At 35.3% G+C, this 25,696-nt stretch overlaps 1 protein-coding gene, 1 long non-coding RNA gene and 1 other non-coding gene across 3 annotated transcripts; 1 reads left to right on the top strand and 2 right to left on the bottom strand.

Annotated features, from left to right (window-relative positions):
* Positions 1-804: 804 nt before the first annotated feature.
* On the bottom strand, positions 805-25,696 carry LOC139964905 (A disintegrin and metalloproteinase with thrombospondin motifs 15-like). The gene is made up of 21 exons (XM_071966961.1): positions 25,561-25,696; positions 24,780-24,837; positions 19,323-19,606; positions 18,610-18,769; positions 18,016-18,185; positions 17,679-17,768; positions 17,252-17,388; positions 16,037-16,183; positions 15,524-15,649; positions 15,124-15,259; positions 14,683-14,778; positions 13,029-13,238; positions 11,045-11,162; positions 9,102-9,253; positions 7,765-7,885; positions 6,535-6,618; positions 5,025-5,265; positions 3,427-3,631; positions 2,717-2,858; positions 2,015-2,211; positions 805-1,865 (listed from the first exon to the last, which is right to left on the bottom strand). Exons 1-21 carry the CDS (start codon positions 25,684-25,686, stop codon positions 1,716-1,718), a joined length of 3,150 nt encoding a protein of 1,049 aa, XP_071823062.1. The 5' UTR covers positions 25,687-25,696; the 3' UTR covers positions 805-1,715.
* Positions 7,229-7,300, bottom strand: Trnac-aca (transfer RNA cysteine (anticodon ACA)). Its single transcript has one exon. It is a non-coding gene; the product is annotated as a tRNA-Cys (tRNA).
* On the top strand, positions 9,159-18,598 carry LOC139964906 (uncharacterized). The gene is made up of 3 exons (XR_011792124.1): positions 9,159-9,292; positions 17,455-17,619; positions 18,372-18,598. It is a non-coding gene; the product is annotated as an uncharacterized lncRNA (long non-coding RNA).

The following is a 25,696-nucleotide window of genomic DNA, read 5'->3' as shown; positions in this document are numbered from 1 at the left end:
GCGTTGTGGTCAAGTGGTTAAGGCAGTGGACTTGTGATCTAAGGATTACAGGTTCGAGCCCTGGCCAGATCATTACGTTGTGTCCTTGGGCAAGGCGCTTTATCTCCATTGCCTCTCTTCCCCCAGGTGTATAAATGGGGACTTGCGAGGTAACTTGTACATATAGTTGTGTGCGCCGGTTTGTGGCTGCACCCTATGGGAAGTCCCCCGGGGGACACGTGGTTGTGGTGCACTGTGGTGCCCCAGGAGAGATTGATTGAATTGTGCACACTTTGGTGTGTAGGTGTGACAAGTTACCAATAACAGGGTTAAGTTGTAAAGTCGTGTGAGAAGGCCTTGGCCCTGAACAAGACTGTAAACCTAAAAATGAAAAATAAAAAAATTAGTAATGCTTGCTTTCCATGTTTCCGTATAAAACAAATATCTCATGATGCATGCTTTTGGGGGTATTCCCATCAACGAAACGAGACATTTTTTAAGATTGGTTCCATACCAGCCCACGCCTCCTCCCCCCCCCCCTTTAACCCATCCCATGTCTTAGGATTAGGCTCGTGACCTCCGGACAATGTCATGTTATAGATCCAACAGTGAAACTATCAAGTATCTCAAATTGAAACATTATCTATATATGTGGAAAGTACTGAAGCATATCTTGTCTCTTTCTTGATGAAAACCACATACGTTTATTAAGAGAGTCTGGTGGGGGTCGCTGACATCCTCAATACTGTATGCAATTATAAAGGTGGGGTCGCTAACGGATGCACAGTGAAACTGTACCTCAGAAAAAGTACAACGAGATAAAAACGTAATTAAGCGTATACTTAGTAATGACAAACTTATGAAACAATATACCTCTGAGAAATAAAAACGTAATTAAGCGTTTATTGAGTAATGAAACACTTTTGAAACAATATACCACATGCAGAGAAAGTACAACGAAATAAAAACGTAATTAAGCGTATACTTAGTAATGACAAACTTAAGAAACAATATACCTCTGAGAAATAAAAACGTAATTAAGCGTTTATTGAGTAATGAAACACTTTTGAAACAATATACCACATGCAGAGAAAGTACAACGAAATAAAAACGTAATTAAGCGTATACTAAGTAATGACAAACTTAAGAAACAATATAGCCTACCTCAGAGAAATAAAAACGTAATTAAGCGTTTACTGAGTAATGAAACACTTATGAAACAATATACCACATGCAGAGAAAGTACAACGAAGTAAAAACGTAATTAAGCGTATACTTAATAATGACAAACTTATGAAACAATATATCTCAGAGAAAGTACAACGAAATAAAAACGTTTAAAACGTAATTAAGCGTATACTTCGTAATGACAAACTTATGAAACAATATGCTTGAACAAGGAATTACATTTAGTGCATGTACAACAGCAAAAAAAAAACAACGTCTGAGTATTATTGAACTTAAGTCATAAAAGTTATTTACTTCTAACGTCTACATCATACTTATATTATACCGAACGGAATTTGCGTTCCCATCATTCCAGTAGAAAGTTCCATGCATACGGTTAAACAAGATGGAGATGTAAGCGCAATTTAACATTGATATCTCCGTTGGATAGAAAACGGAAAACGTTTCTAAGAGTATAGAATTATATGGTTTGAGTTCAAGTTTTGTCTGACTACTAATATGCTGTAAAAGTAATAAAAACCTAAAAGTATAACCAATATAAACCTTGTCTAAAGAACAACGAAATTTGCGCTAAATCCACGAAACTGGCGTCGTCTATTTGATCGGAATTCGAGCTTTACTTCATGGTCGTAAGTAATTCTAAAATTCGGACGCTTTCCACAATATCGTTTCATGTCACCAGTGTTGAGATCCGTTATCTGTGAAAGATAATAGTCATAATTACATCATTAGTTACTGTGGATTTATGTATTTAATTAATACAGCATTTTCAGCAAATACAAAAGAGTTTGTTGGTAAGATAAAGTTTTTTTTTATCCGTCTCTGGTATTTCCTATTGCCTACTCACCAACAGCCAATCCCTGCATCCATCATTTTTATTTGGTTGAAGTTGAAATCTTTTGAATCTAATTTCAACATGCTTCCCTACTTCGGCAAATATCCAGGTATTACATAACGACCTCCTGGGATATGGTCTGGGAAACCTAGGAGTTTGGAAAGTACCAGATGTTCGGCCGTTGGTGGTAATAAATGCTGCATCACAAGCTGTGTGAGAAAATGTAAGAAAAAACAAGTATTATGTAGACATAATCTAAGATACACTTAGATTGATAAAGAATTCAAAACCATACAGGAGCAATTTGCAAAGGTGATAATATAAAAACATACATTGTCACCCTCTGATGTCTTGATATGTCAACTACAGCCTGATATAAAATGCAGTGACAAAGTTGGTACAAAAAATTTTGAGGATGTCTACTATGAAGGAACACCCAACCCCACACCCAACCCCCATCCCCCACGCACACACTTAAACCCCTTAACTCTACTGCTTTACAGCCATGCAAGAATAGTGTGTGACGGTTTGTGTTGTCCATACTGTGAACTAAATGAGCCATCGAGTAATTCGCTGTCAATTGCTATAAGAACATTCATTTCATTCAGCACAAGGACCGATTGTAGAATATTATAAGATCTAATCATTATCTCGTAAAGCAACGGATGCACAGTGATGAAAAATAACAACAACAAAAAACATTTCCAAACCTACCTCCTGGGCAGACATCTGAAAGACACTCCTGTGATACTGATGGTCTAGTACTGGCATCACAATTATCACTACCAATAACTGAAGATCCGAGCCTACAAGTCAGCTCCCTAAATTGTATTCCCTTTCCACAGTTTACAGAACACTGCAGTGTGAAATGAAGTGAAAATGTGAAGTCATTGATGAAATGCCCTTTAGCATTAAACTTGACATATATAACTTGCCATTTCTAACATAAATATATCAGAATGTTTGGCATTCTTAAATTCCTTAACAGTTCTGGAATCCGTACGAAATATGTATATGTCGTATATCCTTATTGTTTCTTTGCATAATATCATTCGCACTTCGTAACCTCGTTTTTTTCGAAATTATTACCATCTTAGATATTTTGTCTCTGTTTTGACATAGTTTCCTTCGATCATTTGGTTATTCTCTATGCACAATTTTATAAATAGGAAAGAAACATATTGCCATAGCAACCGTTATCAGGTTTATATTTCGAACGACAACAGGAATTGTCGCAAACTTTGAAACCTGGTACTTGCAAAGCCTTTGACACCTGTGCCGGCAATTGATCTCGAAAATAACCTTTAAATCAAAACGGAAGTGTGCAAACCGTTAAGGTTCATTATTGAAGTCAAACACGCATCTGGAATACAATAACTTAAATCTCAAAGAAAAATTAATTGAAAATCAATAAATTCGCTCACATCACCAAAAGTATCGGTAAACCATAACGGACAAATGCCAACGTTGCAATTCGTGACAGAGTTAGGCTTGGGACCAACGTTTGTCTCACAAAGACCATCATCAACTTGAGAGACAACGAAGTTATTTTTTTCTGTGCAGGTGACCGTTCTCATTTGTGTGCCATCACATGTTGCGGTACAGTCTCCATAGTCTTCAACATCCCAGCTGTTGTATGAACAAACAGTTGTCGTAAACAGTTAAAATGATTAAATATATACTGGCCAATTGGAGATTGCAGACATAAGACTGTATGTGACGTACCGTTGGCGTCTGGTGCTTACAGTCGTTTGAGAAAAGTCATTTCAATTCGAGGTAGATAAATTTATGATTACTAACGTTTGGCTACTTAAGATGCCAAAGGCTTTTAAAGCATCGTTTACACTTTCTATCTAAAATATACCACTTTCTGAAAGGTGAGAATGAAACATGAAAATGTAAAACAAAATAAGATTGATTCAATAGACGCATGCATTTGAAACTCTGTTGTGACTGTAACATGTCGATAACCTTGATGTTCTGATTAAGGTTCAAATCATCCACCGAGGAAGATAATTGCCGTACACAAAGTTAAACTGCAATTAATTTTTTTACTTTATGTAGCTTTGGCTACTCAAGATGCCAAAGATTTTAATTTAAGTATCTTTCACAATTTTGATCTAAACATACCACGTTCTGACAGTTGAGAATGAAACAGAAAGTACGACGAAATGTTTCATGTATTATGCTTCAATAGACGCGTGTATGTGAAACTGTTTTTTGACTATATCTGTCAGTAACATAGTGATAAAATGATATCATCTTGATGATTGAACTGACAAATAGCATTGGTATTGTGATTAATGTACCAATCATCTACAGAGGAAGGTAAACTCCAATGAATCTTAACTTCATGGAACTTTGGCAGCTAAGCAAACATTCTGCAGTTATTACATCTAATTCCGAATCTAAATATCCCTATTAAATCAGCGACTATGCTCTAGGACTATATGCATTCCTAAATACTACCATGCATAATACTCACTATAGTTACAATGTTTATTTATTGAGTTACCTACAAATACTAGTAAACGTCATACCCGTCGAATAACATTAGAGAATAATTGAAATCAAGTTTGGATTAGGTTAGCCTGTTTACGAAAACGTCAACTTGAAAATATTCACACGTATGTCAAGCAAATGATGTAATGTAGATGCTGCAGGTTTTATTCGGAGGATCATAAGAAGTTGCAAATGGTACATACTATTTTCACTTTGCCCAAATTTAAGGAATATGTTATTGTGGCTAACTAAATCCACCTGGAGAGTATTTCTTCTGATAACTGAACTTACATAACTTCTTCCATGGCCACTGATTTGCAGTCCACTATGCAATGCGACATATTGTATTACAGACAAGTTAGCCTTGAGTTGACAAAGCATAAACACATATCTCAATTGTTAGAACTTTCTGCGTGTTAAGTTTAGATATACGTATATATCCTTACTAGTATTGTTGCCTTAGATGAAAGGAGGCATTCGCTGTGAGGTAGGTGAAATGGAATACGTTAACGCGACTTACAAGTATGTAGTTCCCGTCTTAGCAAGACAGTAAGAGTACGTTATCAAATTCTGCACAGGTACCGCTAGATAAACCTCAAACCGCAAGGATTCTGGACTTGGGCCTGTGCTGCGAAATGTTTCCACGACCCCGTCAGCTGCATGAAGTATGATGAAGCTTCCCAAGGCTGCTCGAACACTTGTGTCTATGCTAGAACCACTTCCACGAAAGTACTGCATTGACGAATCTAAACCAGTGATGGCTTGAAACAATAATGGAATAAAACACATGGCATAATATTGGAGGAAATGTTAACTGCATAAAACACTCCCCAAAAGGTTAAGAATATGGGTAAGATCCAAGCACTGATAGAAATGCAAACAATGCTTCAGTATTCCACATCCTCTGCCAACGTGAATGATTTGACTCTTTGACGGTGAATGAGGAGGTAAGCTTATAACTTACCAAGTCAATATTTGTACGTTTGTAGCTACAATTTAAAGAAGTTGATTAGTTCGGGTGTTTATTTGTTCAATTGAGCGTGAAAGAAATGCCTGCAGTTTGTCCGGCTAGATAACAAGTAGATTTTTAACATATTCAATTTATTACTGATGAAATTTATAAGCATATTGTAGTAAATATTTCGACGCTAATTGATAATCGGAATGATGACATTATGGCTCTGTGGCTTAACCAATGAAATGTTTATTTCAAATAGCGAAATATTCAAACTTTTACAATTTTCCTTTTTACGTGTGAATATTATTATGAAAAATGGGTGACGGAAACTTATATTGAACTTAAATCAAATACTTAGTCTCCTGGCTTGTATTCAGTAATGAGATACTGGAAGACTTCGAGCAGAAGCTAGGTTTAATACTCGGCATTCATTCATTACTTTCAAATTTATTAAACCTATACGGTTACGGTAAAATTTTATCGGTGATAGTCGATTTAACAACTTGATGGTATAATCCGGCGGGGGTAGTAGAAAAGGTTCTTTGGCACATTAATTATAGATCAGATCCTAAGACTACAAGTATAGTTGATGGAACTAATGTTGGGGTCTGTTGGATGATGTTGTAGGCTACTTCTTAGGCAATACCTTACGGACAATCTAATTTCTAGCATATCAGCTACTCCTTCCGGGCTAATCTGCTTGTAAGTATAACCAAATAACTGTGCTTCATTTTATATGTATATGCATAAGGGGTGTCACCAGTGTCATCCAGTTGGGAACATTTCAGAAAAGGAAACATATGTTCAACAGTGAATCATACTGTCAGGTGTCAAAGTAATTTTATATGGATTTCAAGCGTATACTTAATGATTTGAAGCATGTACTTTATTCCAAATTATGGATTTGCCTATAATAATTCCATTTGAAACGGTCAAGCGTAATTTATTATAAGGAAGGGTTTGTGTTCATCAACGACGGTCACTAATGCAATCAATCGGGAGTAAGCAGTTGGATACGTTTACGTGACCTCAAACTTACATATAGGCCTACTGTAAGATTTGCTTCACTTACCAATGTTGTTGCCCAAACCGACATCGTTGTTGATTATTTGGATGGAAGTCGCTCCGATTGGAATGTCGTCCCAAACGTTGTATTCTAGTAGCAAATAGTAGATTGTCATTATATACCACCTACATGAAATTAGGCAATGTACAGTAATTGTACTAATTAAAATACCAATAACTTCCCAATTAATGGTGTCGTTAAAACAAATGAAACCACTCAACATTGCAACCCACTGATAGTTCTAACTTGTCTAAATAGCAAGTTTATCACCCACACTAGTTCTTATTGTATTTCCCGTACACTGTTAAGTCTCACGGCTATACAGACAACTGTGGAACCATAAAAGCGAAATTGAGTAACGACATCTGTGATGTCAAGGTCTCAATGCTTGGAATATGATCACATAATATCAATTGCGTTAGGAAATATAAGAGATCCATGGTACGGTCTTTGCAAGGGCGAGGGAAGGGATGGGCTGGTGCCGAGAACATTTGGTCCGTCATAGTCTCATTAAGATTTTAATATTATGGAATATAAATTTACTTCGGTATAAATATATATATATATATATATCTATAAATAAATATATATATATATACATTATACGTATACATTATACATATACATATATATATATATATATAAAAATGAAAATGAAAATCGTAATGAGTTGGAAAATCAAGAACAGTGAAAAACTTCCAGCCTCCACCGGGATTCGAACCCGGGCCTTCCGCTCTGTAGGCGGACACCCTAACCACTGGGCTATGGGAGCCGATTGTATGTCCAGAGTTCGAAACCGGTAAGGAAGGTCGTAATTCCACTGTAGGCGTTTGTCACCTGTATCGAACAATACTAGTTCTGTTTTTGGTGACATATTTTGCCTTACTCTAGAGATCAAACATGATGCTATATATATATATATATATATATATATATTTATATCACCACTTTGCATCTAATTTAGGTGGCCAATGTCGTATGAAGAATTATCTCCCTCCCATACCCTAAGATCGCCAGAACATTGATCTGCAACAAATCTTCTGGTCCCTCCAAACTGAACGGACTGCAAGTGTCCCGAATGTTTTGCCCCACCATTTAGAAGCACATTCCGACCAACAAACTTCAACTGAAATGCTGTCAATGTTCTTACAAAGAAGTTCTCTTGCTAAAGATGTCGCACCCATTGGTTTAAAATAGTAAATTGCGTATCTGTTTATTGCCAGCCTGATAACTCACCTCCGGTCGTTCCTGTAGTGAAAGATCCGGTCGTACATGTACAAGAACTTCCATCTCCATTGCAGATGCGACACATATCGAATTCTTTACTGCTGCCCTCTACTCCATCACATCCGAATGTCTATACATGAAAAAGATTTCTGATTTTTATGCATGTATTACTGTCTCATTAACAAATAGACGGTATTTTAATCGATGAAATAGGTTCATTAACACAAAAAGGAGAATCTAAAAATGATAATTATCTAAGATTCCATGCTTAAGGTAACGGTGTTGAAGTTTCAAACTTTGACCTCTGCTGACTTCAAATGACCTTTGAGCTCCAATTATATCTGAAGAATATATTTACTTAACATGAATAATCCCCATACTGTTTATGACATAAACACATGGCTTCCTCTTTATATACCGTGATTGTAAGGTTGCTAAATCTTTCCGTTCAGCTGATCTCAAAATGACCAAATGAACTTTGAACTCCACCATAACAAAATAATTCTTGAACTCCATACGGGGCAGCCACGTAAAAGGTTTGAGATCTGTTCGAACTTCCGCCACACACAACCACACACACACAGACTGACATCAACACCAATTTCCCCTTAATTCTGACCCCTTGTCTGGACAACCAATGACAATTGTTCTCTTTTGTTTGATATGGTGACAAGATTTCTTTTGTACCATTTCACCAAATGTGACAATCGCCTATATTCTAACCTTTTGTCTGGACAGCTGACACCTACAAACGCGAACACGCACACATACGCAATCATTGTAAGAAAGGTTATGATTTACAAATTGCACATCGCTTGTTATGTTCTCATCTTTCCCGCCCCTGTGCCCCGCCCCTTCCTCCAAAAGATTAGAGACATTGTATACATTTACATGAAATTTTAGGATGCCGAAAGGTCATTTTCTTGCAAAGTGATTATAAAACCCTTATTTAGTATCCAATAGTGAATATCCCATTGTCACGTAATTAAGCCCAGTACCTGCATAACCCTAGTCATCACCGTTATATTGGTTTTAAATTAACTAACGCATAGTCACAACTCTTTTTGGTTTCAAAACCTATGTAGTCACTCTTACCGACCTTACAACCTTACAAAGTTGTTATGAGGACCGCGGACTGGAAGTCGGCAATGTTTGTAACGCGTATCGCAAAATCCGGTAATTACTGTTTCGGTTAGATTCGTCCAACACTGCAGCATACAGAAACGTTGTACTCAAAGCCGAAGCTAAAGTGAATTAATCAGAGTCTATGCATGCTAAGTTCTTCAATATCGCCTACATTACCTTTTTGGAAACATTTCATACTGTAGTTTTGATTTTCAGCTTACCAAACAGAAACCCCGAACACACCGAAGGTATCTTGATTCGTCAGCAGTATTGTAATCCCAACATTCTGTTCCATCCGTATTTAATCCGGGGGGTCTCCTGGAGTAAAATGCGTTATCCGACCTAAGACAAGTATTTTGACAGTAATCGGTAACTGCCCGAAGACGAAAAGAAGATAACGGTACGACATTAGGTAAGCGTTGAACAACAGCAATGAGACAGATATTTCCAATATCATTATATTATGATTTTAAAATGTATTTCAATAAGTGATCCAAGAAACCCCTGAATTTAAATTCGATTTTAATCGCAATAGTTTATTAAGGTATCTCTGCGATGTCTACTATGATCTAATAAGATACATGATGATCTATCTATCTGTCTGTCTATCTATCTGTCTGTCTGTCTATCTATCTATCTATCTATCTATCTGTCTGTCTATCTATCTGTCTGTCTATCTATCTATCTATCTATCTATCTATCTATCTATCTGTCTGTCTGTCTGTCTATCTGTCTATCTATCTATCTATCTATCTGTCTATCTGTCTGTCTGTCTGTCTATCTATCTATCTATCTATCTATCTATCTATCTATCTATCTATCTATCTATCTATCTATCTATCTATCTATCTATCTATCTATCTATCTATCTATCTATCTATCTATCTATCTATCTATCTATCTATCTATCTATCTATCTATCTATCTATCTATCTATCTATCTATCTATCTATCTATCTATCTATCTATCTATCTATCTATCTATCTATCTATCTATCTATCTATCTATCTATCTATCTATCTATCTATCTATCTATCTATCTATCTATCTATCTATCTATCTATCTATCTATCTATCTATCTATCTATCTATCTATCTATCTATCTATCTATCTATCTATCTATCTATCTATCTATCTATCTATCTATCTATCTATCTATCTATCTATCTATCTATCTATCTATCTATCTATCTATCTATCTATCTATCTATCTATCTATCTATCTATCTATCTATCTATCTATCTATCTATCTATCTATCTATCTATCTATCTATCTATCTATCTATCTATCTATCTATCTATCTATCTATCTATCTATCTATCTATCTATCTATCTATCTATCTATCTATCTATCTATCTATCTATCTATCTATCTGTCTGTCTGTCTGTCTGTCTGTCTGTCTGTCTGTCTGTCTGTCTGTCTGTCTGTCTGTCTGTCTGTCTGTCTGTCTGTCTGTCTGTCTGTCTGTCTGTCTGTCTGTCTGTCTGTCTGTCTGTCTGTCTGTCTGTCTGTCTGTCTGTCTGTCTGTCTGTCTGTCTGTCTGTCTGTCTGTCTGTCTGTCTGTCTGTCTGTCTGTCTGTCTGTCTGTCTGTCTGTCTGTCTGTCTGTCTGTCTGTCTGTCTGTCTGTCTGTCTGTCTATCTGTCTATCTCTCTATCTATATATCTATCTGTCTATCTATATAGGTAAGTGATTGGAAGTAATAATAATAATCCGAATTTCTAAAACTTCTGCTCAATTCAGCAGAAATCAGTAAGTCGCTGTGCCTTTGCAACCATGCCGACAATCTTCTCTACAAAATAGTTTCAATTCCTGCTACTCCTTGTCACTTTCGGTGATCATGCACTGAAGAAGAGCTAGTTTTGCTAGAAAGCTCTGCAAAAACCAAACATTGGCTGTTTTACTTCAATCACAATCACTTACCTAATTTAATTACTGTATCTCACTCGAGATCCAGCCTTTCTCTAAATGCAGCATAGTTGTTTAACAGTTTTTCCGTTATTCCGATATATATATATATATATATATATATATATATATATATATATATATATATATATATATATATATATATATATTATATATTTATATATTTATTTATAGCGTTGATATTTAAATTTACTATATTATAAATTGATTAATATAAAATATATCACTTACAAGGCAAGAAAGAAGCAAAAATGCCAGTCCATCCATAAACGATACCGTCAAAGTAAGGCTCATTTGCCGTCTCCAAACATTGTTCGTCTCTGTACCCATCTGGCGACACAGTGCACGACTGAAAGGTTTAAAAGTGAAACTGATAGTATAGCAAATTCTCAGGCTATAACAAAGTGCATTCACCCAATTCCCGTTTTTTTTTCATTATCGATCCATTGTTGGGATCTTAATTAAAATCATCTTTCGTCTTCGGAAAAGGATGAGCTTTTCGCCATAATTCACAACACATCAAAATGGCTTTCCTTTTTAATGTGTCTTTTTATAATTGAAACTCCCTGCAGAATCAAAACCGCTATTAATTGAATGAAGTATTCTACCACATCTATCAAAAATACAAAACTTTGTTACTGTCACCATGTCGCGCTACCATGCGTTGTACATTCATTAGCAGCGTACGCAATGGGGCAGGCATGACCCATCTACATCGTCGGTCGCGCATTTTTCCACCCGATGCACACAGAGAACACAGTTACTGCTGTAAATCTTAAAGTTTTGTATCAAAGTAGAAAATAGATTGTGCTTTAAATCGGTAGCATGTGCTATTAGGATTACAATAAGAACAGAGCATATGTGTAATTCCAACAAATCCAGTTGTTGGTATTTGTTGGGATTTCACATATCCTCACGGTTCTTACTGTAAACCTAGTAGAACATGCTACCATTTATCAGATTTGTAAGCAAAATCCAGTATTTACTATGGTACAAAACTTTTAAGATTTACAGTAGTTACTGTAATCTGTGTGTGAATCAGCCAACTTTTCAACATTCAGTCCAGTTAGAATTAGTCCATGCATGCCTACGGGCACAGAATTCCCTCTGGAATCGATGCGTTGGGTAGCACACCCTTGCGTTAAGATGTAACTATACACCTAAAGTAATTTCTAAATGTGCCTGAGAATGCACCTTTTTGTTGTCTAAACTTCAAGGTTTTTTTCAGCGAAAGGCCCCCCCCCCCCAGAAGACCCTTTTATAGCCAGTTTAATGGACCCAGGCCGAACCACTTCCTTTATACAATCATTAATCTGCCTCCGGCCCTTCCATATAGCTTCATGCACCTACATAAATAAATCTGGATAAATTTACAATTTGCCCCTTCCCCACCTATGAAGTATATTGTAGTCACTGGGATTTACTATATGGTAATAGTTCTCCTTTTCTTTTATTTTTTTTTGTAATCTGGAAACGCTGAGTGCATGACTCGCCTAAGGCACTGAAAAGTACGGAGTTGGCCCTGCCTTCTATATTACCGATCAAAACTTTCGTAACGTCTTTTTGAAAGTGTGAATAAACCACGTCAGCACGATAGAGTTAGTATTTTAGGTAAACTGTATAACTTTGTCGCTAACGTAGCTTTAAAAGATGAATGCTAACGAATTATATGAGCAAGTAATGCGTTTAGCTATACACGTTAAAGATTTGCGTTGACTCAGATAATAGCTGATTTAAAATAACGTTTTGTGTACCAGAGACCATTAATTACAAGCCTCTCACGTTTGAAGGTTTCTATTGTAATATAAAGATGGTGTGGAATACATAACTTGTAATGATAAGTTAGAACGTTAGGGCTGTACCTCAGAGAGCTGGTTGTAAGCTAGACAAAGTTGGTGCTGTTACTGTTTTCTCAGTCCAGGCTCTTTGCCATTGCTTCTCTTCTCAACACTCAACGTCAGAGAGCTTCAGGTACTTACCAGATTCATGCTACAAGGCTAAACGTGTCGCTATTTCTGAAGACAGTCGGCATCGGCTCTATTTAATTATCCACACAAGGGGAATATCCAAATAATAAAGACAACTATGATAGTTGTAAGCAAGTTTTTAATCATGACTTCTTTGCTTGTTATGATTGACCTGATCTATTATTGAGGAAGGTAAGGAATTTGATTTTAAAACGCAATCCAGATCACAAAGGAAAACTGTTTCTTACTACTTCAGTGTTGCACAGTCGTGGTTCAAACCCATCTCCTTCGCAAGGAGCTCCACCATAGGCCGGAAAAGGATTGTTACACACTCTTTCTCGAATGATAACGCCTCCTCCACACGTTCTCGAGCAAGATGTTTCCGTCCATTCTGACCAACCGCCAGCCACTGGCACAGGCACAGATGATTCCGATACACATTCCCCTAATATACACACCTGAGGTTAATAAATGCATACATTATTAATAAACACAGATAGATAGATAGATAGATAGATAGATAGATAGATAGATAGATAGATAGATAGATAGATAGATAGATAGATAGATAGATAGATAGATAGATAGATAGATAGATAGATAGATAGATAGATAGATAGATAGATAGATAGATAGATAGATAGATAGATAGATAGATAGATAGATAGATAGATAGATAGATAGATAGATAGATAGATAGATAGATAGATAGATAGATAGATAGATAGATAGATAGATAGATAGATAGATAGATAGATAGATAGATAGATAGATAGATAGATAGATAGATAGATAGATAGATAGATAGATAGATAGATAGATAGATAGATAGATAGATAGATAGATAGATAGATAGATAGATAGATAGATAGATAGATAGATAGATAGATAGATAGATAGATAGATAGATAGATAGATAGATAGATAGATAGATAGATAGATAGATAGATAGATAGATAGATAGATAGATAGATAGATAGATAGATAGATAGATAGATAGATAGATAGATAGATAGATAGATAGATAGATAGATAGATAGATAGATAGATAGATAGATAGATAGATAGATAGATAGATAGATAGATAGATAGATAGATAGATAGATAGATAGATAGATAGATAGATAGATAGATAGATAGATAGATAGATAGATAGATAGATAGATAGATAGATAGATAGATAGATAGATAGATAGATAGATAGATAGATAGATAGATAGATAGATAGATAGATAGATAGATAGATAGATAGATAGATAGATAGATAGATAGATAGATAGATAGATAGATAGATAGATAGATAGATAGATAGATAGATAGATAGATAGATAGATAGATAGATAGATAGATAGATAGATAGATAGATAGATAGATAGATAGATAGATAGATAGATAGATAGATAGATAGATAGATAGATAGATAGATAGATAGATAGATAGATAGATAGATAGATAGATAGATAGATAGATAGATAGATAGATAGATAGATAGATAGATAGATAGATAGATAGATAGATAGATAGATAGATAGATAGATAGATAGATAGATAGATAGATAGATAGATAGATAGATAGATAGATAGATAGATAGATAGATAGATAGATAGATAGATAGATAATGGACGGATGGACGGATGGATGGATGAATAGTATAGAATCCAGTTACTAAAACATTTAGCAACATATAATCACCCAGACTCGGCTTTGACTTCAGATGATGCATTCGTTACTTGTACTATTTTACAGTGTTACAGAGACTGTTTACTGTTACTGTTCTCTATCTTGTACCTCTTACTGTTCAAAATACAGAGTGGTCGAAAAACAAGAAAGAATGAACCTCTTGAAAATTTGAGACAGAGGTCGGTACAAATCATTGAATCTTAAAGCAAATCACAACTTACCATATTTGTCCCACATGGCGTTCCTTCGGCCATTGCATGGCCACCATATGTAGCACAGCCTTCTGGAACCTGACATCTCAATTGGCCGCAGTCCATCTATGAATAGCAAATATCATGTTGTTTATTTTATGTTTGAGTCAAGAAGTTACAGCTTACACGAGAACAGGCAAACCTTAACATTTGTGCCAGATTAAAATAGAAGAAAAGAGTCCATACCTCACCTATTTGTATCCACTCGATACTTATGCGATTGTCAACAAGAAAGTCTATAGTTGACGTTAGAATTTCAGCCATATATTATTGATTAAAATTCTTCAAAGTTAGTCTGTAAGACAGTTCAGTTCAAATTCTTGTTGGAATCTTTTCATTATTGAAAGTACTTTCACTATATTATCTTTGTGACGTTTCAGGACGACAGAAAAGTGGCCATTGTCCACTAACCTCTCCGCAAGTACTGATTGCACCTATCAATTGACACTGCTCCTCCCACGATATTGTTTCTCCCGGTAGATTGGTCGTTACAAGTGGAGAAAGCAATTCACTAGGAACGTCATCCAGACACGCGGAAACAACCGTGCTACGAAAAACAAGAAATAAGTTACAAGTCACTGATCTACTGGATTTTCATGAATGCTTTCTTTCATATTAGGAATAAAGAGCAAACCCCATATTTCCTCCCATGGCCTGCCTTCCTACGTTTCCCGTGTATGCCAATGTACTATGAATATCAACATACCTTACGTTTTAAATAGGCAACTCTTTGACAGTATGTGTATCGTGCGAGGTTGTCACCACACCCATTCCCATCCGTCTCGTTTCCTTTTTATTTTCAACAAATTACCTGAGATATATCTTTAAGTTCATGCTACTACATGTTGACCATTTAAATATGTTTTGTCCGTTTCCTATCGATGATCCCATGACGTATCCCAAATCACATCCGCCTTGATCATGTTGCAGAGTCAACCTTGAAAGGAAGAGAGAGAGAAAGAGAAAAGTCTTTAATTTAAACATTTAGTACACCCGTTCTGCATTCACGTCCCGGATTTGCCTTTTGGTATTATAATGATAGTATGACGGTCGACACGTGTTCATTAGATAAAATAGGGTTGAAATGCAATAATGGATATATAATATGTAACTTATCCTCAAAATCATATGTGTTGTTGTGGAAGCAAACGATTTCTTGGATATCGCCAACAATTAGTTTTCGTTGCATGCAATTAAGCTATACGAGGCCTTGCCAACAATATGTTGACGTTTATTACCACTGCCGGGAAGAGCCTCTCCCGAATGTTTATCAAGAATCTCTCATGCAACAAGTTATTTTTTAAACACAAAACTTCGGTCTCACGTATGACCAACTTCATGGGAAGCTATAATTCCTGTCGAAAGTCCGTAATCCTCGTTGATGGAAATACCGAGCTCAGATAAGCAGGTTCCACCTGTGTATGCACGACCCAACAACCCACTTCCCGACGTTGAACTCATTAGATCTTTCCTGGAAAAAATGAGAAATGTTAAACGTAAGAAACATTCAACAACTTTCTTTCTGGTGATAAGCTGCAACAGTAGAAACATACTTGCAGAACCATCGTTTCATTTACGTTTTATGGACCACATTAGTTATGTAAGTAGACGGTTAAATGAGGAAAATGTTGTTTTTTGCTTCACTTAGTTTGTAGTTGATTAGTAGTTTATTTACAGCGTCAGCCATGTTCGTTCATTTATGTAAAATTGATGGCTTATAGCTACAGCTCGATGGTCCTCCAATTACATTAATGCACCCAAAGTAATCAAGAAAGCAGCCAGAAGTAACAGGTGAATAGTCGGTTTGAATGAAACAATACACGAATATAAGTCAAATTGGTTGTGATGATTGGAAAATTGGGATCACTTTTAACCGTTTTAATTCTTCCAAGAATTCTTAGTGAATTTATTTTTAGGTGTAATACTCTTTAAATCAAGTAATCAAGAAAACAGCCAGAAGGTACTGGAAAACATTTCATGTTACCAAACAATATTATGTAAAATATGACTTGAATGACAGAATGCATGAATATAAGTAAAATGGCTGTGATAATTGGAAAACTGGGTCTTCAAAGAGCACCATAGGGTGTTTATTTTTGGGATCACGTTTCTAAACATCTACTTTGTCATGGTACGGAAACCTGGAGATGCTAAGAACAGTCAACATGTCGTTGTCCAGTGAGGGGAAACTTTGACCCAGTTAGAATTTAGACATTTAAACATCACGATGAGTTGTGAGTAAGTCAACGGGAAAATGTCAATGAATTATGCTTCCTAAAGTCACGATAATGAAGATCTTTAGTAGTATATTCATGCACCAGTTCAGTTTTAACCATGATGAGTTATAGCCATGGTCTTACGAGATATGTTATACTACTGAACGTTGCATTAGACTACTGTATGTATTCTACCACGATTGCTATCGTAAATCATGAAACAGGAGCAAGTCACAGCTATTCATAGGATTCTCTTTTTATATTTTGATGACTCAGTAAGATATTGAAGGCCATTTAGTATTATGTGAGATTTTAAAAGTTACCCAGAAAAAGTTAGAAGGTTATCCCAATGATCTGGGTCATCATCTCCTTGCGGATTTACTGTTATACTCCAGGAACGAAGAGACGCCAAAGTACCAGAAACATCAACATTATCGATGGTAAAAGTTGCACCATCAACCTAACAAAAATAGAAACGATGGATATATTTTATTGTGTATTATTCATCAGTATTCTTCCACTCCAGATTGAGCTTTGTTATAGATGGAGAGGGACCAACATGAACAGGACTCGACAAAATAGGACAGAACACGACACCGCAAACACACCACGTCGCACCACAGGATACCAAAAACGAAGGCACGACATGATAGGACAACGCAACGTATCACATCACATGACAGTATGAAAGGTGACATCACATCACATGATGGCTAGATATCACATTAAATGTAAGCTGTTTGTACTAACCGTTGCTGTATCACTGGCAATGACAATAATACGAACAATGTAAATCCTGAGGATCACGCCAAGGGTAGGTTCAGAATATCTCCTACTTACCTTCAAAAGGAAAACAAAAGAAAAACATAAGTAGAAATAAATGAACTGATGGTTCTCATTGTGCAGAAATCAGCTAATAACAATATATTTCTATAAACAGGGTTGGGTCTGGTTGTTTACGTATTTCGTAGTAATTAATATTAGTTCAAGATGTGTAGGGTTTGTGTATGATACATGTTAACATGTTATGATGTATGTTCACTAACCATGTCGTAACATGGATTACTAGTTAGGTTGTGTTACTTACAATATTTAGAAGTGTCAGGGCGTACGCCTCATGGTCGGGAGTATGTCTAGTAACGAAATCGTTGTCTAGAATGACACACATTTCCAGGTATTTAGGTGGAAGATTTGTATTCTCAATGGTCTGTGCTGCCTCAGCGGTAAATTCACTGAATGCTGTGTAGGACGGAGGAGCTGTAAAGAGTATATTGTAAGAAAACATGGTTAGTAATGTCGGATATATCACAACATATCAAACTAAGGCACCATCCTTGATGTTCTCTTTAAAAAACAGGAGTTCAATATGCCACTTCTTGATCCATTTTTATTCACCGTATTTCACTTCTTACTATCTTTCCTTCTTTCTACTTTGCCCTTCAGGTAGGTGCACTGGATTTCGAAGTTTGGTCTATAATTACGCAAGATTGTGCTAATAAACACTTTTAAATTGCAAAACAACCCGACTGGATGTTTCCCCCGACCGACGGTGTAGGTGGGGGTACGCCCCCTCCCTTCCTTCCCGTCTCCCCTTCTGTACCCGTTTCCCCTCCCCCATTGCGCACGCCACTGTTAAGGTCAGCTGATAATTTACATATCAGTTTTATAAACCGTAACTTACGTTCAACATCGCAATACTTGTCAGTATCTTCAGTATTTCGTCTGTAGATCAAATGCATGTTATTGCTACTTCTCTTGTACCTCTTTGAAAACTCCTGTGCGTGATCTGTTGTCAAAGGAGTGACATAAATGGTGTCATCTCTATGACTAAGCACTCCCCGCTGAAATGAAACAAAACATATTAAGGATTCTCTGGTGACGAAAAATGTCAACATATATTAAAGAGATAAATATTTCCTACTGCTAGTTGAAAACCCCATTTCAATATCTTGCATATGACTCGGGATATGGTTAATTGAATGAAACCTATTTTGACTGGATAATCCTTCAACTACTCCAGAAAGTTGGATAACAGCCGGGCTGTGTGATATCATCTGGACAATAGCTTAGTATATTTCTTCTTGATGATTAATCATTGAAACATGATACAATTTGAATGCTTTGGACAGCTGTAAATATTCCTCTCTACCCAAAATATTATATATATATTTGGGGGGAGGGGGGTGATTAATTATTATTCTCCTCTGAGGAAATATAAATAAATAAACTATTCACTTTGTCATTGATGATTGGTAGTTCGGATGCAGAATATGTTCTTTTATTAAAATTTCACATTTTTATCAATATTTAATTTGTCATTATTAAAGCTAAGTTAACGCTACCATTTCTTTTATGTTTTACAATTCTTTATTACCAACAAATATGATCACTAACCATAACTCCATTACAAATGGATACTGCTGCTGTAGATACATTATGGGACGTCAATTGACCGTGATAAAAACAGTCGTCTACGTCTAAACGTTTTCTTGTGACGTTGCCATGTGTATCGACATATTCGACTTCCAAATCAGGTCTGTAAAAGCGAGGAGCGGGCACCAGATTCAATCGATAGTTTTCTCCAAAGGCATTGAAAGTGACCTGAGTTACAAACTGATGGTCACTTGATCTTCTGTAGCGCCCTCCATTTCCGATTACGGGTTCGAATAGTTCGTAATCTAATTAAACCAAACAGGAAATATTTGTGGAACAATAACTCATAAATATCACACTATCTGGATTGAAGTAAATTTCCATTCTTGTTACGGTTTGCAATTATTTTGGATATCCTGCTTTCCAGACTATGCACATCATGTATGGGTTATCGATAAACTTAATTAAACTTAAATAAACGTAATTAAACCAAACAGGAAATATTTGTAGAACAATTACTTATAAATATCACACTATCTGGATTGAAGTAAATTTCCATTCGTGTTACGGTTTGCAATTATTTTGGATATCCTGCTTTCCAGACTATGCACAGCATGTATGGGTTATCGATAAACTTGTTTTTATATGAAATTTACCTGTAAGTTATGAGTGAAGATACAAAAAACTTCATTTGACACCAGACAAACAGTCCTGGCAGGACTAGCGTTGTTCATAACTTTCAGTGGATAAAATAATAAGGGTGAAATGGGGAAGGAGATGGGCAATGAACATCGCCAGGTGTTTATCAAACATCTTCGTCACCACCGACCATAGTTCTTCCTTGCAGGGTTCAGTCAAATTTGGGACAACAGTAATAACTATCTATTGTATACTAGAACTGACTTGAACAGAAATGATACTGTAGGCTTGACACGCATGAATAATGAAATCCACCCAATCGTAGTTTTCTTTTCAAAACAATCCCCAGTATTATTGTGATTTGTCATCCAGCTCTGGCGTCCGTCCTATTGACTATAATGCGGATTGCTGGTGACTCATTTGCATATAATTATTGATAAAGTGCAGTGGAGTAATGACTTACTTAAAAACACAAAACAAACTTGTGCACTGGAAGAGGCTATATGCTTCTGGTCCCTCATGCCTCAAAGTGAGGATGCACTCCACGACATGATTGATCCTTTACCTGGATAAAACTAGCAATATCAGTGCCATGAAATCCATGATCAATGTCTTATTTGGCATACCACATAATCCGACAGTATCAACTGTTCTTCAAATCCCATAGGAAAAAGCCAAAAATTAGAGAAAAAGTAGGACATTTTCAATGAATGGCCTAAATTATGATATAAAAAACGTCCCATCTTGGCCACTGTAACATCTACACAACTATAGATCTTCATGGGAAGAAAACAGTGTCGTTAACATGTATAGTGTAGCACAAATTTCGAATTATAATGCCATAATCTTGTGCGGGGATTCCTATTTTGGTTTCCCGAAAGGGAAAAATATAGAGTCACTATTACTGACCTTGTAAATTTGTGAGGGAGACCACAGATTTAAAGTCGGCAATGACTATAACGTGGATCGCAAAGTCGGTAATTATTAGTACGGTTAGATTTGTCCAACGAGGCAACATACAGAAACTCTGTACACAAAGCCGAAGACCTCGTTAGTACAAATCGTTTGTCCAGCGACGGCTAGACTATCATTACTCAGAAAGGTTGCTATGACTAAAATCTTAGGGTCTGCACTGTTGTCAATGTAAGAGAAAACATGGAACAGGTAGACTAAAATTATCAAAGGAACATTACAGTTGTACTTGGTACTATTACATTAGTAAATGTTGATAATATTATATAGTTAACATGTCTTTAGATGTTAAAATATGTTGTGTTTAATACAGAAGTGTTTAAAACTCATATACAATATATTCCCTGTATCTGAAGCTTTTTAAGTTAGTCCATTGTGTTGATAGGGGTAACATAAGTTGGCTTCGAATGACTAAAACACTGTTAAAATATCTATAACGAAAATACCTACTTGTGCGACATATGACGTATAACGAACAAAATTTAGAAATAAAATTCTCATTTGACTAATCAGAGATGTATATTTCATGCCAACCTTACGAATTACGAATAGAACCCCTTTGAAAAAATCTTACGCGGTACAGGTTAGACCCTTGTAATGTCATCTGCGAATTAATCAGGTCATACATCCGGGATCTATGCATGCTAACTTCTTCAATACCGCCCTGTTTACCTTTCGGGAAACATGTCATACTGAGATTCGATTCTGTTATGGCTGCAATCCATTTTAAAAACAGCAGAGGAGCAACTCATAAGGTACAAACGAATTAAAACCACCAGACAGTTATAGTCACGTCATTCACACCATTTCTTAAATGCCCTTAGACATGTGCAATTTTGTAAAGGTTAATCATTGGAATGTATTAACTGGAATGATTGGTTGTCAAAGCAAAAACATATTATTGCTTGGTTTCCATTGTATATATATCTTTTTAAAACCGGGAAAAAAAACAGCACAAAAAAAAGCAAGGAATCTGTTTTGTTCTGACTTGTGAAATAGCTATTGAAACGTTTCATATTTAAACTGAAGCAAAAATGCTGACTGTCGTCGGTCGTGAGGGAAACAGAAGACTCTTTCAAGCATACAACAACAGGATACTCAATAGCGTGCAGATTCTGCCTCGGATCATTCAACATCAACAATGGACATAAATCACGCGTTTTTCTAGATATATATCATTTGCCGTATTTCTGTAACATTCAGAGATGACAAGGTTTTATTCAGAATATAAGACTGCCGTTTTTCTTTGTTAAAGCTGTCGGAATTTTTCTTGTGCAATTATTTAGTTATAAACTTGACCTATGAAGGCGTGCATGTCGACACACCTTTAGTGTCAATAGAATACGTTTTTCTATTAAACTGTTGAACGGATAAAATTTATATTTTTACTTGAAATTTTGGCTTCCGTTAGGTGTCCCTCTTAATAGTGAATATAAATGGCATTTATCTTAACTTGTTATTCATATGAGTACATACTTTGGAGAAGTGTTCTTCTACATTTCAGGGTAATTTGCAATAAATCGAAAAAATATGCTCTTGTAAGCAATCCCATCATTTTAAAAAAGAACGACAACAAATTTGAATGTATAATTACAGACACATTGGTTTTCCTTGTTGCACGTAACTTGTACGCTTGACCGAAAAAGTGGTAATGATGGTTTCTACATGAACAACAAAAATTGGGTCACCATTATCAGTTTCATATTTTGAGGTACTAATTAACCTGTATGATATCAAATTTTAAGAAACAGTTAAATACCACTCCTACACGATTAGACAACGTGATCAATGTCCTAGGCTCATAACTTTATAAAAAAAAAATGATGATGCTACCCGTGTGGTTCATTTTATTGAAGTATTGTTTCTGATGGATGTACGCATTCGTAAAGCCTATGGTGGTGGACGCTTGATCTTACGATTGAAAAGAAAAAAATTGTTAGCTGTTCTACTAATACACTTCTCAGTTATGTTGGTTTTCTATAACGCCATCATTTTCCTTCCAAGAAAAAAATCTTTTCGGGTACATTATTCTTTTATTTGTCATTTGCTATTATATGTCATTGAGATTAACCATACAGCTAATGTCACTTTCAAAATAAAAAAAGGTCCTTTTGATAGGCTGCAACATATCAAAATTACATGTGTGCATAAATAAGTGAACATCTTGAATGGGCGTGTCCAGGAACTATAGGGATAAAGGCTCAAAACTTGATTAACCAGTAGCTATAGTGGTCATTGGTCAAACGTTGATATAAACAAATGTATAAGGTTAATGGATATATATTCCTAATTATTAAAAAAAAGTTACATATTTAAGTAGAATTCTGTACACAGTTTGTTGACCAAATAGTTCCTGGTCTCTTGGCTGGTTATACTAGGTCATACTATAATGCAGCTTTCGTTGAATAATTTAACTCAAATATTGCTCATATACAAAATGTAATTGCAAACATGTTGAATACCTATAGTCACAAGACAGTTTTAAAATGTCGTATTTATGACAATAGTGAGTAATATAATGTCATTATAAGCAAAGGTATGATCTACTTTGCATACATAAAATTATTGGGATATGCAAAAACCCTATGATGATCTGAAACATGGTTATGTCTTCACCGAAAATAATGAAACCTTTCTTGCTCTACATGTGGTGCTTGCAGATTAATACAAAGGACAGCAATTTTAACTTATAATAAATGCAAAATAGACTGGATTTCAAATACAATCCACCAATTCAGGTAGTCTGCATGATCCTATACATGTCAAACAGGATGTACCGATACTGAGGAAGACACTACACTGCAGACGATGTAGCAGATTTTATTTTGTCAAACTATGTTTAGAAAAAGTTTAATACTAAAAAAAAGTTAAATTATAATTTCAGGAATTGATTTGTGAGTGAGTAAAATGTTTTCACGTAAGATGTTGGTGTTATAAGTTAGTTATTTAATACCAACTACGTATGTATAAGTAGATATGTTATAACAACCACGCATGTATAAGGAAGTTTTTTAATACCAACTACGAATGTATAAGTAGATAGGTCATACTAACCACGCATGTAGGTAATAGCAACTACGTATGTATAAGTGGATAGGTAATACCAACTATATGTATAAGTAGATAGGTAATACCAACCACGCATATTTACTACTTTCAGAGTTTAAAGTTTACTAAAACGACCTTTGAGACAAAATGTTGTTATCAAATATTATTCAATATTCTAAAAAAAATGTAACATGAGTAAACGATATATATATATATATATATATATATATATATATATATATATATATATATATATATATATAGGAATAACGGAAAAACTGTTAAACATATATATATATATATATATATATATATATATATAACTATATATATATATATATATATAACTATATATATATATATATATATAACTATAACTATATATATTAGTTTTCATATGGGGAACAATATATATAATATTATTTTAAAACATTCTTCTGTTCCTAGGAAGACCTGACAAGTTTGTACCTACTGTAAAGATAAGGTTAGATGTCAATATTCTTCGTGCATAGTTTAGGATCATGCCAAAAAGAAGCCCAGTTTAAGTGATCCAAAATGTAACGTGAGTAAACGATAAATTTACCAAATGAATAAACTAATTTATGCTAATTCTACCAGTTTTCTCACATTGGAATTTTCATTTACATTTGAAAGAAACTTGAGTAGTCAAACAAAATTAGTAACTTTCCACCACTTAAAGCAAATTAACCATAACTATTGGAAAGAACAACTTCGATGTGCCTTCTCGGTAAAGTTTCTGATTTTGGTTAAACTTTTGATGATACAAACTTTTTCCTGAAAGTGATTTTAGTATCTTACCTCGGATTTCATCTGGATTCTTGATGTAAGATTTCAGGCTCTTTTTGTTAAGAAAACGCTGAAATATTAAAGTAATAACATTGTTTTTTTTTTTGTTTTTTTTTGTATATACCATATATTCAGACTAGTTTAAACACAGATCAACAAACACATTAAATACAAGCTGATCGAGAGGCGAATTTATGCAGGAGAGTGTGGAGGGAACCAATGAGAAACCGCATTCAGTTGTTTGATTTTCAATTTTCTATCTAGAAATAACATTTCTTTTCAACGGTTCTGACAAATACCACAACGTTTAAGGGGAGAAGGAACTACAACCTTTATCTGGTTAACTTTTATGATAGAGATACTTGTGATAAACAGATGTCCACCTTCACCCCCTCCCCTCCCATTCTCACCCCATCCCATGGATCAATAGATTTTGCTATAAGCTGCACTCTGTCTAGAATTTTCCAAAATCTATATTGTGATGATAGTCGACCACTAAGAGTAAAATAACGCATACATCTTTAAATTAAAAATGTGTAAACCAGGAACGTTGAAATTTCAAAGCTGAGCATAAACTTGAAAGGTTCCCAAAGATATCATAGTTGCAACTAACTAGTTGGAACACGACGTCTTCTATACTGGATTAAATTGGATATTTGCATCCAGACTGATCTTTTTCATTCCTTAGGGCAACCCTTCTATTATGTGTGAATATTTGGTGTATACGTAGGAATGATGGAAGGTTACAAACCAAAGAAACGTAAAATGCAGCTTCAATTTAAAATTAACTTACAGTTGATCGAGCACACGCAGTGTCTTCCGATAAGCAGAACGCTAATAAGAAAAGACAGAATTTTAGCACAAACGCCATGGTTGAAGTCAATGTCTTAACTAATATACAAATGGTAATAATTCCCATGACATATCAG

The sequence above is a fragment of the Apostichopus japonicus genome, chromosome 23 (assembly GCF_037975245.1).
Source record: "Apostichopus japonicus isolate 1M-3 chromosome 23, ASM3797524v1, whole genome shotgun sequence".
NCBI lineage: Eukaryota > Metazoa > Echinodermata > Holothuroidea > Aspidochirotida > Stichopodidae > Apostichopus > Apostichopus japonicus.
Note: the sequence above shows the minus strand (reverse complement) of the source record. Positions and strands in the feature narration are given on the sequence as shown.